Source organism: Drosophila biarmipes, chromosome 3L, assembly GCF_025231255.1.
Source record: "Drosophila biarmipes strain raj3 chromosome 3L, RU_DBia_V1.1, whole genome shotgun sequence".
Lineage (NCBI taxonomy): Eukaryota > Metazoa > Arthropoda > Insecta > Diptera > Drosophilidae > Drosophila > Drosophila biarmipes.
This window is the reverse complement of record NC_066613.1, coordinates 19,194,791-19,209,999: the sequence shown is the minus strand read 5'-3', so window position 1 is coordinate 19,209,999 and position 15,209 is coordinate 19,194,791. Positions and strand designations below refer to the sequence as shown.

At 47.1% G+C, this 15,209-nt stretch overlaps 3 protein-coding genes across 10 annotated transcripts; 2 read left to right on the top strand and 1 right to left on the bottom strand.

Annotated features, from left to right (window-relative positions):
• Positions 1–32: 32 nt before the first annotated feature.
• Positions 33–2,239, top strand: LOC108035423 (integrator complex subunit 9). Its single transcript, XM_017111051.2, has 3 exons — positions 33–112; positions 174–1,331; positions 1,392–2,239. The coding sequence occupies exons 1-3, from the start codon at positions 104–106 to the stop codon at positions 2,187–2,189; spliced, it is 1,965 nt and encodes a 654-aa protein (XP_016966540.1). The 5' UTR covers positions 33–103; the 3' UTR covers positions 2,190–2,239.
• On the bottom strand, positions 2,180–5,383 carry LOC108035422 (isoleucine--tRNA ligase, mitochondrial). The gene is made up of 6 exons (XM_017111050.2): positions 5,185–5,383; positions 4,849–5,125; positions 4,589–4,793; positions 3,331–4,524; positions 2,938–3,271; positions 2,180–2,881 (listed from the first exon to the last, which is right to left on the bottom strand). Exons 1-6 carry the CDS (start codon positions 5,347–5,349, stop codon positions 2,237–2,239), a joined length of 2,820 nt encoding a protein of 939 aa, XP_016966539.1. The 5' UTR covers positions 5,350–5,383; the 3' UTR covers positions 2,180–2,236.
• A 599-nt stretch (positions 5,384–5,982) lies between these two features.
• Positions 5,983–15,057, top strand: LOC108035183 (transcription initiation factor TFIID subunit 4). Of its 8 annotated transcripts, none has more exons than XM_044094817.2 (11): positions 5,983–6,127; positions 6,661–6,910; positions 7,105–7,701; positions 8,934–9,095; positions 9,325–9,969; positions 10,915–11,478; positions 11,539–11,766; positions 11,881–12,774; positions 12,830–13,003; positions 13,070–13,195; positions 13,281–15,057. In XM_044094817.2, exons 3-11 carry the CDS (start codon positions 7,321–7,323, stop codon positions 13,437–13,439), a joined length of 3,333 nt encoding a protein of 1,110 aa, XP_043950752.1. In that variant the 5' UTR covers positions 5,983–6,127; positions 6,661–6,910; positions 7,105–7,320; the 3' UTR covers positions 13,440–15,057. The 8 variants fall into 8 exon arrangements, with proteins under 8 accessions (XP_043950752.1, XP_016966145.1, XP_016966146.1 ...); XM_017110656.3 differs by having other exon boundaries at positions 6,650–6,910; XM_017110657.3 differs by lacking the exon at positions 6,661–6,910.
• Positions 15,058–15,209: the final 152 nt, after the last annotated feature.

Here is a 15,209-nt window from a genome sequence, read left to right as displayed (position 1 = left end):
GGAGCCAGTCAAAGGAGGAGGCCTCTCCACCCCTGGTCCAAATATAAACAAAGCTGCTGCGGCAAATCGAAAGCGCCGTCATTGCGACTGGCGGTTTCCCAAAATGCGTTTGGTAAGTCATCCCGCCCATATAACGATCTGCCTATCAGCGGAAGTGACACTCCACTTTGCAGTACTGCCTCAGCGGGGACCTGGCCAAGCCATGTTACATCATTACCTTCAAGGGCCTGCGGATCATGCTGGACTGCGGCCTCACGGAGCAGACGGTGCTCAACTTCCTGCCGCTGCCCTTCGTGCAGTCCCTGAAGTGGTCCAATCTGCCCAACTTCGTGCCCAGCCGCGACCACGATCCCCAGATGGATGGCGAGCTGAAGGACTGCTGCGGCCGCGTCTTCGTGGACTCCACGCCGGAGTTCAATCTGCCCATGGACAAGATGCTGGACTTCAGTGAGGTGGATGTGATACTCATCTCGAATTATCTCAATATGCTCGCCCTGCCGTACATCACGGAGAACACTGGGTTCAAGGGCAAGGTCTATGCCACGGAGCCAACGCTGCAGATTGGCAGGTTTTTCCTGGAGGAACTGGTGGACTACATCGAGGTGTCGCCCAAGGCCTGCACCGCTCGGCTGTGGAAGGAGAAGCTCCACCTGCTGCCGAGTCCCTTGAGCGAGGCCTTTCGGGCCAAGAAGTGGCGCACCATCTTCAGCTTGAAGGATGTCCAGGGCAGTCTGTCCAAGGTGACCATCATGGGCTACGACGAGAAGCTGGACATTCTGGGCGCCTTCATTGCCACGCCCGTGAGCTCTGGCTACTGTCTGGGCTCCAGCAACTGGGTGCTGAGCACGGCCCACGAGAAGATTTGCTACGTAAGTGGTTCCTCCACACTTACCACGCATCCAAGGCCCATCAATCAGTCGGCGCTGAAGCACGCCGATGTGCTCATCATGACCGGGCTGACGCAGGCGCCGACGGTCAATCCGGACACCAAGCTGGGCGAGCTCTGCATGAATGTGGCTCTGACGATTCGGAACAATGGATCCGCGTTGATTCCCTGCTATCCGTCGGGAGTGGTTTACGACTTGTTCGAGTGCCTCACACAGAATCTGGAGAACGCTGGCCTTAACAATGTGCCCATGTTCTTCATCTCCCCCGTGGCAGACAGCTCCTTGGCCTACTCCAACATCCTGGCCGAGTGGCTTAGCTCGGCCAAACAGAATAAAGTGTATCTCCCGGACGATCCGTTCCCCCATGCCTTCTATCTGCGGAACAACAAGCTGAAGCACTACAACCACGTGTTCTCCGAGGGCTTTAGCAAGGATTTCCGGCAGGTAAGGTTCAACCACTACCAATAAGTATATTTATTTATATTTCTTTAAATCATCTCCCAGCCCTGTGTCGTTTTCTGTGGACATCCCAGTCTGCGTTTCGGCGACGCCGTGCACTTCATCGAGATGTGGGGCAACAATCCCAACAACTCCATTATATTTACGGAGCCGGACTTCCCGTATCTGCAGGTTCTCGCGCCTTTCCAGCCGCTCGCCATGAAGGCCTTTTATTGCCCCATCGATACCTCGCTGAACTATCAGCAGGCCAATAAGCTGATCAAGGAGCTGAAGCCCAACGTACTGGTCATCCCAGAGGCGTACACAAAGCCACATCCCTCGGCGCCTAATCTGTTCATCGAACAGCCGGACAAGAAGATCATAACGTTCAAATGCGGTGAGATCATCCGCCTGCCGCTGAAGCGGAAGCTGGATCGAATTTACATCACCTCGGAGCTGGCCCAAAAGATTTCGCCTCGGGAGGTGGCCGCAGGAGTGACCTTCTCCACGTTGACTGGTGTTTTGCAGGTGAAGGACAAAGTCCACTGCATCCAGCCGTGTGCGGACACCATTAAAGAGGAGACCACCTCGAATGCCACCGCCCCAACCAAGGAGGATGTGCTAAAGAACGTCAAGTATGAGTACGGCACCATCGATGTGGAGGCCGTGATGAAGCGGCTGGCGCAGGACGGCTTCTCCAACATCAAGTTGGACCGCACAGGCGGCGCTCTGACATTGAATCTGGTGAACGAGGACACGATCATCAAGTTTGAGGACAACGAGACACACATTATATGCGGCGGAAAACCCACCACGCGTCTCAAGCTTCGCGACACCCTAATGAAGTGTTTGCAGAGTTTTTAAAAACATAAATGTATTCCTTAGACCTAAAAAACAACATATTCTAACTATTAGTTTCTTGCTTCCAATATTACAGAGCAACGTTGGCAGGTCTCCTGCTCTGAATTCTCCTCCAGACTGTAACGACGACAACGTGGGCACAGCGATGTCTGGAGTGTAGTTAGGACTAGGTCCAAGCCGGGATTGTCAGACTGTTGGAGAGTAACTGAACCCACTTGCAGTAGCTCGCATAGTTCCGAATTGCTGACAGTTTCACCAAGAGTCTTTTGAAGTTTCAGTAGCCGATCTAGCTTACTGCCCTTGATGGTCACCGCCAAGTGCCAGGTGTTGACCTCCCCAGCCTGCTGGTTAATCAGACGTTTCACTTCAAGAGCTGCGTTTACCACCTCAGTGGCTTCAGGGTCTTTCCATTCTTGTTTAGCTTGAACTTTCTGCTCATGGAATGCTCCTCCTTTAAGGTCGTAGTAGCTCCAGCTTTCCTCCACCAGGAAGGGAACAATGGGCCACAGGCTCTTGCAGAGCTGTTCGTAGCAGTGGGTCAGCGTCTGACGAATGGCCAGCTGCTCCTGGTCGTCGCCACAGTAAAGGCGATCCTTGATCAGATGCACATAGATGGCGGACACCTGGTTAGCCAGGAAGTTTTGAACACAGGCCACAACGCGATTGTACTCGTATGCCTTATAGAGCTGATCCACCTTAAAAGGAAGGAAGTTATTTGTTGCAGAAGAGAATGAATTGATCCCTTTCCTACCTCAGCTTGGAACTCAACCAACTGGCTCAGCAAAAAGCGATTAAGATAGCTCTTATCGGAAGTAGCTAGTTCCTTGTCCGTTTGTCTCTCTCCAATTACACCCTTTAGATACCTCAGGGTGCCACGAACCTTGCTCAGGCTCTCGGCCGCCTGTTGCAGCAACTTGTCGCTGACCGTGATGGACATGTGTTGGGTTCCATGGGAGGCCACCCACCAGCGTAGGGCATCTGTCCCGTACTTTTTGGTAATCTGCTTTGGGGAAATGACATTCCCCAGCGATTTAGACATCTTGTGGCCTTTCTCGTCCACTGTAAAGCCATGGACAAAGAGTGCCCTTTACAACAACAGGGTTATAGAGATATTCTGTTTAGTTAAAGCTACATCTTCACTCACTTGTAGGGAGCAATTCCCCGGGCAGCAATGCTCATCAGCAGGGAAGACTGAAACCATCCGGTGAACTGGTCATAGCCCTCCAAGTAAAGATCGGCCACCTTATCCTTCTTTAGTACCGCAGACCAAGTGCTGCCCGAGTCGAACCAGATGTCCAATATGTCGCTGCCCTTAACGAGATCCTTTGGTTCATAGCCCAAATCCTTGAGTATATTAGAGGGAACTAGTTCCTCCACCGACTTGGCCCACCAGAAGTCTATGGATCCTTCTTGGACTAGCAGATCGCAGAGGTGGTTAATCAGAGCGGAATTAAGTACCACTTTTCCCGTCTCCCGACTGTAGAAAACGGGTATGGGAACTCCCCAAGCCCGCTGCCTGGAGATGCACCAATATGGCCTCTTGTGCAGCTGGGTAAGCAACGCCTTCTTGCTGGCCTCCGCGTTGGTTCGGGGATAGATTTCAACCTGCTCCAGGGCGTCGGCAGCACACGACTTCAGTTTCTCGGTATTGATAAACCACTGCTCGCTGGCGCGAATTATCACAGGCTGCTTTGTGCGCCAATCTATGGGGTAGGAGTGCTCCATCGTGGTAGAGTATACAACATCGTTGGTTATGTGTTCTAGCACAAGGGGATTTCCCTGTTCCAGTACTGATTTACCGCGTAGAAACTCGGGGGCCTCCTTTGTGTAAGTGCCCTCCTCATTCACCAGGCATTTCACGGGTATTTTCTTGGCCAGGCTAACCAGGAAGTCTTCGGGCCCATGGGCAGGAGCTGTGTGCACCAATCCCGTACCCTTGGTATCCTGCACATGGCTTGCGTCGTAGAAGGGCAGATTCGACTGCTCCTTGTCTATGGGATGTCTATAGCTGAGCTTGTCCAACGAGTTCCCATTCACCTTCTCCACTATTTCACATTTCAACTGGGTGCTGCCCTCGAAGTCTGGCAGAAGAGCTGAGGCCATGAGGTACAGCTCATCCGGGCTGTGATCCGATAGTCTAACCAAAACATACTCCAAGGAGGAATTGTAGCAAATGGCTTGATTGCTCGGCAATGTCCAAGGCGTTGTGGTCCACACAAGAGCATATATTTGCTTGTTCTGAGTATTAAGAACACTTGCATTCAGAGCAAATCTCACATAGACAGAGGGACTTATGTGATTGGGGTCATATTCCAGTTCCGCCTCAGCCAGGGCTGTCCTAATCGAATATATTTTCGCATGAGAATTATTCTTATTTATCAATTAATATCTCTTCAACTCACCTGGATGAAGGAGACCAGTAAACAGGCTTCAAGTCCCGATAGACCAGTTCTTTTTCGTAGAGATTATAGAACATTTGCAACTGATTGACTATAAACTCTGGCTGAAAGGTCATGTAGATATTGTCCTTCTGCCAGTCGGCCAGGATGCCCCATTTGCTAAACTCCTCCTTCTGAGATTTGATGGCCTCCAAGGCAAAGGAGCGAGCTGTAGGGGATCATGAGGTGATATCAAGGAATCTATTTCTGAGGAAAGCACTCACACTTCTTTCTAATTTCCAAAGCATTTTGACCATGAGCCGCACTGGTGGCCTTCAGTTCGATGGGCAAGCCATGGCAGTCCCAGCCGGGAATGTAGTTAACCTGCTGGCCATGAGCCACTCGTTGGCGCAAGGTGATGTCCTTGAGGATCTTGTTGACCGCATGTCCCATGTGGAGTTGTCCATTGGCGTAGGGCGGTCCATCGTGGAGGACAAAGGTGGGTTGCCCCTTCACAGCCAGCTGCCTCTCCTGGTACTCATAGGAAACGGCGATCTTCTTCTGAATTGGAAATAATAATCATAAATAATTGAAGATTTAGTTAAATCCATTTAGCTTGCCTCCAAAATCAAACGCTCCTGTTCCTCCCTTTTAGCTGAACTCAGACGGTTGGGAAACTTGGTTTTTGGCAGGTTGATGGTGTCTGTATATCTCTTAGCATCTTTCTTAGCTGCTTTCACTGAATACAAGCGATAGCCAAGGCGAAAATTAAAAACCTTAAGCATTTTGTCAAACAGATAAAACGTAACATCAGCCGGCAAAGTGGAAATCATATGTTTTGTGGAACATAAGCTCCGTTTACACAGCACGCATTGTGGATTGTATGTACAGAAAATGTTAATTTAAAATGTAGTTTATTCTATTAAAGCTATTTAATAAACACAGTCGTAGTCATGCAATTTTTATGCACTTTTAAAGGCTTGAATTTCTTATTTCGAGATATATTTTTTTAACACATGCCATGAGGCGTTAAAGCCGAAGTTGCCACCTGGTTTAATAAAAAGTCGTTGGAAATCTGTCACTTGAGTACCGCGGTACGTTTGTATTACATTTAAATGTAATCAAGGTATATGTTTTTAGTTTTTAATATTAAGCTTAATTTAATTAAATTAAACAGATTTTAATTCTGAAAAATATTACAATTATATCAAAAATCTGCAGAACCAATAAAAGGTCAGTTCTCTAAGCAGATTTTTTTTTGGTAAATTCTCAACACTTCAGCAACAGTTTTAAGTACACCCACGATGAAACGGCAACAATTTGAAATCCGAGCCCATATGGTATTTCCATTTTTGGTATATATTTTTGACCGCAAAACGCGTTTTACTTTAGGACATTCCCGTTTCGCCCGCGCCACGGCCACACTGCACACACACTCGTCCGTACCTCGGCGGTCCGTAAACAATATTTACTCGGTTTTCGGCTAAATCGCCAGAGAAACGCAACGGGAAATCGTTTAAAATGCGCCCCAGTGCACCGAGTTTGAACGCAAAATGAATTGAAGTGAGTGCAACGGCCGCAGGCCCCCACAAATTGCCCCCGACATCTGCAGGCTGTACAAAACTGATACTGAGACACGCACACACACACATGGGCGAGCGTACACGGACGTGGGTTTATGCCACCACCCGCTGGCCGCAAAAGTAGAAATTACTAATACTACGGCTGGCACGATGCTCCATATTGCCACCGGAGATAGGGTTTTATTGCCATTTTGTTTTTTTTTTTAATGTTTTGGCTGGTCATATATGACAAAAAATAAACAAATATATATTTCTGCTCGCTAAAAATTAACATTTAAGTGTCCCCGATTAACTATTAAATGTGACGGATTTGCGGCAATTGCAAACTCGCCGCCCGCATAAACGTGCAGCCTTGCCAGATTGCCGGTTACGTGTTTCTCGCCCGCCATCTGGCAACGCGCGCCTCCCTCGATTTTCGCTTTACACGCGCATTCGTGAAAATGGCGGCGTTCTGGCACCGTCGCTGCCAAATTTTTTGTACATCAAAATAATCAAAATAAAGCATTCTTCCAGTGCTCAACAAACAGTCCGTGCGAGCGCGCGCGTGTGTGTGTGTGCGCAGGAAAAACCGCCGATCGGGAAAGGCGTAGGAAAAGTCCCCCGGGGCATCAAACAAAAGGCAGCAGCGAATTAGCAAGATAACACACACGCGACGACGACGTCGGATGCGCCAGGAGAAAGGCGACGACGACGGCGGCGAAGGCGAAGGCGACTGAGCCAGCGCAGCACTAAGTCAGCGGAGCACCCGCTTCTCTTGGCCAAGGTGAATGCGCGATTACCTGTGCGCCGCCAGTCCAGGTGTTCCCCTACCGAGTGTCCCCTTCTGCCCAGCATCTGGTTTATAGCCAGGTAGCCGGTGGGCAGGTAGGCAGACAGCTGCTCCGCCGCCCACCTACCTGCTCCTCCGCGCCGCCGCCTCTCGTATAAATACTAAATGCGCCTCCCCTTGCCTTGCAGTTCTGGGAGCGCACAGCATGCAACAAGAACAACGGCCGCACCACCTCCTCCACAACCGCGACGACGACAGGATGTGCGCTAGTAGTTGATCGGAACAGGATCGCTCGCCCACAACACACAAGAAAGGTCAAAGGAAGGGAGTCACACTCGCCAACAAAACCAACAACATAAACAAAACAACAACAACAACAACACCACCAGCACACACACAGCACGATGAACACCAGCCAGACAGCTGCCGGCAATCGCATCACTTTCACCAGCCAGCCGCTGCCCAATGGCACCATCAACATAGCCGGCAATCCCGGCGCCGTCATATCCACGGCCCAGCTGCCGAACACCACCACCATCAAGACCATCCAGGCGGGGATCGGTGGTCAGCATCAGGGATTGCAGCAGGTCCATCATGTCCAGCAGCAGCAGCAGCAGGCGCAACAGCAGCAGCAACAACAGCAGCAACAGCAGACGCAATCCGTAGGTGCCACCCAAACACAAACCCTAGTTATTAAATCCAACCACCATGCTGTCACCCTGCCGGCGGGTCTAGTCTCAAGTGCACCAGCAGGAATCGTAACCATGACCAAGACCATCAATCAGGTATCCACATTAAAGCTAAACCCACTTCGGGCGCTAGGCGATCGCAAGTCGGGCGTATCACTCGTCCAATTCTGAATATCCCTATCCGAAACATCCGAAAACACCTCAACTCCTTGCTCGAATCGGATAGTAGTGGCCGCACACACTTTGGTTGTACTTTATACTTTTATTGCGCTTTCCTCTATGGCTATCTGAGCTCTCTGAAAAAACCCAAATCCTCACTCAAATCCTCAGGCTTTACTCATCTCTCGACCACTTTTTGATATATTCCAAACATATTAGTTATTCCTTAAAATATCATTTATTGTTGAAAATCATGGTACTGTCTGACACAATGTTTAAAGTCAACCGTACATATTTAGCTTTCTCTGCTATCTCAAAATCCCGAATGCTGACACTAATGGGGTAAAACCCAGGCTTGACACATCACTCACCTAGTTTTTCAAAAATTCAGGCATAATATTTATTCGTAAATCATAAAATTATCTGAAGCAATATATAAAATTGGAGAACTTTTCTGAACATTTTCCTTACGCTTTACAATAAATTTGTGTATCAATCCTACCTATCAATCATACCGGGAAAAACCCAGGAAATCAGTCATATAATTTATACAATTTTAAACTTCCTTACAAGTTGTAATATTTAATTTAAAATATGTTTTAAACCCTTCTTTTTAGGAAAAAAGGATTTCGAATAGCTCAAATATATTTTTCTATATTTTTTTTTAATTAAAGTTCCACTTTAAAAAATACAAATTAAATCTTAAGTTATCATACAAGAACTACAATATCTCTATAATTCCCCACCCCAAGGCACACTGTGACTACCCCCAACTCCAAGAACATTGCCAAATATCAAATCCCTAACCAAAACCACAATTATTCCAACAAACGCAAGCACTAGTCCACTTTACAGCTTATTTTGTACAACAAGATCCTTACCATTATATTTGTAGAATTATTGCTTTCAATGCTCGCTTCATATAGAACCTTTAGTAGATCACACGCCTTAAAAATTCGGCCAGCACAACAGGAATCGGTTAAACAAGTTCACTTTCCTTGGGGTCCTCCGACGAGCGTTAAACGCCACCTGCTGCATGTTGTAGGCCAACTTAGAATCCCGCAACCCCTCTCAAAGCTTCCTCAGCCCCAAAATAATCTTATGTGATGAGATAAGCTAGCGATCGAATGATTGACTGATTCACTAATGATAATGCTGTGTTTTCCCAGGCCGGTCAACCGCTGCTGAACTCGATGCTGCCGGCGGGCGTGGTGGTGGGCATGCGCCACCAGGCGCCATCGCAGCAGCAGCAGAAGAATGTGCCCACCAACCCGCTCAGCCGTGTGGTGATCAACTCGCACATGGCGGGCGTGAGACCGCAGAGTCCATCGGTGAGTATCAAGGCCAAGCAAGCTTTTATACTACGGTTGTTGTGGTGGGTTCTTCTCTACTAACTCACAGAGCTCCCTAACCCAACCGCCACACTGCATCACAAAAAGGCGCATGTGCACAGCCCATCATTCAAGCACTCGCATCACATAACACCACACACTCAGCATACACACCATGGTCCAGCAGATGAAAACCGAGTCTCTCTGTCTTCTCTCTCTTTACTTTTAGATAACTTTAAGCACACTTAATACGGGTCAGACCCCGGCATTGCTGGTCAAGACGGACAACGGATTCCAGCTGTTGCGCGTGGGCACGACGACGGGTCCGCCGACGGTGACACAGACCATAACCAACACCAGCAATAACAGCAACACGACAAGCACCACAAACCATCCCACAACCACACAGATCCGTCTGCAAACTGTGCCGGCTGCAGCTGTAAGTAGATACCAACAACAACAACAACAGCAACATCAGCAGCAACAGCAGCAACAATCGCAACAGCAACAGCAGCAACAAGCAACCAACAGCACTACCGCCAGCACTAGCATTGCACTGCGCAAAACGATTGTCCGTACATCATCCACAGTCCCATCCAGCAATAATAACAATAACAATAATAATAATAATAGTATTATCAATGCCACCACCACCACCACCACCACCACTACCAACAACAACAACAACAACCAGAACAACAACAAACCCGCTACTAACCAGCAACAGCAGCAACAGAAGCTCCAACAGCAGCAACACCTCAAGGCCCAGCAGCAACAGCAGCAACATAAGCAGCAACAGCAACAGGCATCCGCTGCGGCTGCCGCTGCAGCAGCTGCCGCCAATGTGGCGGCCACCATAAAGATCAAGCAAAACGTAAAGAGAAGCCAGCCAGGATATATACTCCTGATCGAACATTTTTGTTTTTTGCTCTTCTCTCCTCTGTTCTCCTTTGTCTGTTATGCCTTTGAATTTGATCTTATTTATACAATATACTTAATATAACTATGCCTACGCTTCAGTTCCGTTTTGGTTCGTAATGCGCGAACACCACTTCATTTTGATTTATCCAGAATACTCTCGTATATGATTGCATATATACATGATATATAAATACGTAAATGTACTGCATGCTGCGTTGTGTAAAACTGTCTGTGTATTTTCGATATTCCTTATTTCGATTCGATTTAGTTAAATATGCGCTGTCCAGGAGCTGCTGTTCCAGGCCAAACATCATAAAGCAGGACTGGCTAACGGGTTGCCCAACGATGTGTGCTGGGCTGTTGTTTAAATCCTGTCAAACCCCTCCTTAACTAATAGAGTCTTAACCAAAATCACCTAAAGTTTCACCAAGTTTTGAACCTAACCTTCGAATAAGAGTTGTTTTCAACAAATAAAGCCAGGATATACCTTTTAATAAAACAAGTATACCCAAGACATGTTCAATTAATCTCGATTCTATAACTAAAGTCATATAATTCAATAACTTCTTAAAATGCATTATGTATTTGGACGATTTGTCAAGCTCTTGTGAATTACATTAACCTTACTCTTGAGGGCTTTTAAATGTCACATCTCCGGTTCATCTCATTATCCCTGCCCCAGCCATAGCCATGTCCCCTGCACACATATTTGGAGACCAGGTCCCTCAAACCAACTGTCCCATCCTGAAAAAAAAAGAACCATCATCATCATCTTTATTCTGCTATATAATATTTTTAATAATTATTCTAACGCTTTTTGGTCTTATTTTTGCACTACTATATATCCTAACATTTGATGCAAACCATTTACTAACTAATTTCTTGTTCTCCTCTATAGTCGATGACCAGCACGACCGCCACCAGCAACATTATCGTCAATTCGGTAGCCAGCAGTGGCTATGCGAACTCATCGCAGCCGCCGCACTTGACCCAACTGAATGCGCAGGCGCCGCACTTGCCGCAGATCACGCAGATCCAAACGATACCGGCCCAGCAGTCCCAGCAGCAGGTGAACAATGTGAGCTCCGCGGGTGCAGTGGCGTCGGCGGTGAGCAGTACGACGGCGGCGGCGACGACGACGCAGCAGGGCAATACCAAAGAAAAGTGTCGCAAGTTTCTAGCCAATTTAATCGAATTGTCGACACGGGAACCGAAGCCGGTGGAGAAGAATGTGCGCACCCTCATCCAGGAGCTGGTCAATGCGAACGTGGAGCCGGAGGAGTTTTGCGACCGCCTGGAGCGCTTGCTCAACGCCAGCCCGCAGCCATGTCTGATTGGATTCCTCAAGAAGAGTTTGCCCCTGCTCCGGCAGGCGCTGTACACCAAGGAGCTGGTCATCGAAGGCATCAAACCACCGCCTCAGCATGTGCTCGGTCTGGCCGGACTCTCTCAACAGCTGCCCGTGAGTCAAGGAATCCTTTTGATATGCATAGCGTTTTCGTTAACCCTTCATTTTCGATAGAAAATACAAGCCCAAATCCGTCCGATCGGTCCCAGCCAGACAACGACCATTGGACAGACGCAGGTGCGCATGATAACGCCGAATGCCTTGGGCACGCCGCGACCCACCATTGGCCACACGACGATATCGAAGCAACCGCCCAACATAAGGCTACCCACGGCACCGCGACTCGTCAACACAGGAGGGATTCGCACCCAGATACCTTCGTTACAGGTGCCTGGACAGGCGGTAAGTTTACAAAATTGTTATTAAACATGCCTTCTGTTCGCCTAAAACCCTTTTAAAACCCTTTAATCCCTTAACAACAATCCATCATTGATAAAAATAAACATTTCTTCACAGAACATAGTGCAAATTCGTGGCCCGCAGCATGCGCAACTGCAGCGCACGGGATCGGTGCAAATCCGGGCCACCACTCGGCCGCCAAACAGTGCGCCCACCGCGAACAAACTCACTGCCGTCAAGGTGGGCCAGACGCAGATCAAAGCGATCACGCCCAGCCTGCACCCGCCCTCGCTGGCCGCCATCTCTGGCGGACCACCGCCGACGCCCACGCTGTCCGTTTTGTCCACGCTGAACTCCGCCTCGACCACCTCGCTGCCGATACCGTCGCTGCCCACGGTCCACCTGCCACCCGAAGCTCTGCGAGCCCGTGAGCAGATGCAAAACTCGCTGAACCACAACAACAATCACTTCGAAGCGAAGCTGGTGGAGATCAAGGCGCCGTCGCTGCATCCGCCGCACATGGAACGGATCAATGCGTCTCTTACACCGATAGGAGCCAAGACGATGGCAAGGCCGCTGCCAGCGATCAACAAGACACTGGGTAAAAAGAAACGTGACGCCATGGAGATGGACGCCAAGTTGAATGCGTCGAGCGGAGGCGCCGGATCAGCGGCTAACTCATTTTTCCAGCAAAGCTCCATGTCCTCTATGTACGGCGACGATGATATCAACGATGTTGCCGCCATGGGTGGCGTTAATCTGGCGGAGGAGTCGCAGCGGATTCTCGGTTGCACGGAAAACATTGGCACGCAGATTCGATCGTGCAAAGATGAAGTGTTCCTCAATCTGCCCGCCCTGCAGGCCCGGATACGGGCCATTACGTCGGAGGCGGGCCTGGATGAGCCGTCGCAGGATGTGGCCGTTCTGATATCGCACGCCTGCCAGGAGCGACTGAAGAACATTGTGGAGAAGTTGGCTGTGATAGCGGAGCACCGCATTGATGTCATCAAGGTGGGTTCGAAGATTTCTTTAAAAGAGTTTTATATTAATTGACTGAATCACCTAGTTGGATTCACGCTATGAGCCCGCCAAGGATGTGCGCGGACAGATCAAGTTCTTGGAGGAGCTGGACAAGGCCGAGCAGAAGCGACACGAGGAGCTGGAGCGGGAGATGCTGCTGCGGGCAGCCAAGTCGCGATCGCGCGTCGAGGATCCCGAGCAGGCCAAGATGAAGGCGAGGGTAGGATCGCAATCGCAACCGCCGTTCCCCAGGGCCAATTGCTTACGTCTTTCTCTCATTGTCTAGGCCAAGGAGATGCAGCGCGCCGAGATGGAGGAGCTGCGTCAGCGAGATGCCAATCTGACGGCTTTACAGGCGATTGGACCTCGGAAAAAGCTGAAGCTGGACGGCGAAGCGGCCAGTGCGGGAGTGGTATGTATAGATCTATTCCCTAAGCTAGCATGTACAAAATCCCAGAACTGTTATTGATTAAGTTGTGTTTTTAACCCAATTTAAGGGTTCCAGTGGCGGCGGAGTGCTCAGCAGTTCGGGATCTGCCCCGACGACGTTACGGCCGCGCATCAAGCGTGTGAACCTGCGCGACATGCTCTTCTACATGGAGCAGGAGCGCGAGTTCTGTCGCAGCTCCATGCTGTTCAAGACATACCTCAAGTGATCGCTGCTGTTGCCCATCATTCGCACCGTGTTCTCCTCGCAGATTCTCCTACTCCGTGGACTGTCGTCGTCGTCGTCGTTGTGTCTCCAGCTTTACGATTTCATCCATTTGCAATATAATTTAGCCTCAAATTTAACTGCGTCGCGTCTCCCCCCTTGTTGTTTCTTTTTTAGTTAGGCGGCCCTATTTAATTTCTATATTTACGTTTACACACTTAAACCCTAAATTCTAATCGTATTTGATTTAAGCCTAATTTAAAGCTCGTTTATTTCTCCCAATAAATTGTCTGTAAAACTTAAACCAAACCAATCCAAAAAAAAACACAAAAACAAAATCAGAGTAACGTAAACGAAAAGATTAAATAATAGAGTGGAATATTAAAGTACAGAGAACGCGCAGTCAGCGGGCGTTTGAATTGTAATTTGTATCATAGTGTTTGCATCAACTGCATTGACGGCCTTATCTAAACGATATAAACATAAATATTAATATTTAATTATTTAGCTTAGTTTGTTAAACGAAAACAAAGCATAATTTATAGATATTAAGCGAAAAGTAAGAGCGCGCGCGCGATAACACGAGAAATCGAAACCGAATTACAGATAGATGGTTTTTAAAACCAAAAGATCGAAACAAGTTCAGCAAAAGCTAAAGCAAAAATTTAACAAAACACATCAAAATGAGAAGAGAAAAGATATCCATTTAAACATTAAAACATTGAATTAGTTCTAGTTGTTTAAACAAAGCGATGTAATTTTTAATTACCCATTATGTATAAACGGAAACCAATCGTTAGGCAAGACCACAAACAAATTGTAAATACATGCTAGGATACGGTTTTTCTAATAGATAACTAGGTAAACGCAAACGTAATTAACGAATTCTCGATGGCTAGGAGCGGTGGGAACGCAGAGATCTTAGTACACCGATATAAAATATGTTTTAGTGGCGCTCGTTCATCCATTGAAAACCACGGTTCCCCCAAATCCCAAAACGACCCCGATCCAACCCGGCCTACACACACAAAATAGACAAATTTTATACAATTAGCCGGTTAAATCTTGTAAAATACAATCCCAAAACAAAAGAAAATTATAACAAATAAATTAACAATTGATGTAATTCAATAAAACTAAGCAAAAAGGAACAATTCTAAAAAAATTCTTTGTGTGTACATTAAATTAATATTGAAAAACAAAAAGCAGGCAAACGCAACCGTAAACACAGCGCATAGTTTGGTAGGCATATAACTGAATATATATATATTATTATTATTATTATGTTTTAACATTAAGCGAAAAAAAATAAAAGAAAAAATTCAGAAAACTTCAACTGAGCACGGAAAATTGTTAGTGGGGAAAATGCAGAATTAATTCGAGTGCGCAGTGTTTTCTTATACAATATATTATTTTATGTCGGATGGATTTTGTAACGGTATCTCAGTTAATTAGCTAGTTAAATAATTACAATTTATGTAGTTGAATTAATTAATTTTATTGCTATTTTTATATTCATTTATTATGTTAATTAATATTACTGAAATTTTGTGTAGCCCCATAGAATGAAAATCTAACACAAAATAAACAGAACCAAATTCACGTTTGGATTCAACTAGAAACACCTAACAAATTGGCCATTTTTTCAAAAGCGATTTTTTTTTGATTTTGTTTAAAAATTTATTTTTGTTAAAAATCTTGAAATTATATTTTTATTTTTTTATTATATGCTTTAAGCATATCTAGTTATATTTTTTTCAAATTTAATTTTGTG

What these genes read in the sequence shown, in the direction of transcription:
- LOC108035183 (XM_017110657.3), top strand. Translation starts at nt 7,321, where the DNA reads ATGAACACCAGCCAGACAGCTGCCGGCAATCGCATCACTTTCACCAGC. An exon ending in GACTCTCTCAACAGCTGCCC is followed by an intron (nt 11,479 to 11,538) that starts GTGAGTCAAGGA and finishes CATTTTCGATAG; the next exon opens with AAAATACAAGCCCAAATCCG. An exon ending in AAGCGGCCAGTGCGGGAGTG is followed by an intron (nt 13,196 to 13,280) that starts GTATGTATAGAT and finishes ACCCAATTTAAG; the next exon opens with GGTTCCAGTGGCGGCGGAGT.
- LOC108035423 (XM_017111051.2), top strand. An exon ending in TTAGCAAGGATTTCCGGCAG is followed by an intron (nt 1,332 to 1,391) that starts GTAAGGTTCAAC and finishes ATCATCTCCCAG; the next exon opens with CCCTGTGTCGTTTTCTGTGG.
- LOC108035422 (XM_017111050.2), bottom strand. Translation starts at nt 5,349, where the DNA reads ATGCTTAAGGTTTTTAATTTTCGCCTTGGCTATCGCTTGTATTCAGTG. An exon ending in TACTGGTCTCCTTCATCCAG is followed by an intron (nt 4,525 to 4,588) that starts GTGAGTTGAAGA and finishes ATATTCGATTAG; the next exon opens with GACAGCCCTGGCTGAGGCGG. An exon ending in TGGTTGAGTTCCAAGCTGAG is followed by an intron (nt 2,882 to 2,937) that starts GTAGGAAAGGGA and finishes CTTCCTTTTAAG; the next exon opens with GTGGATCAGCTCTATAAGGC.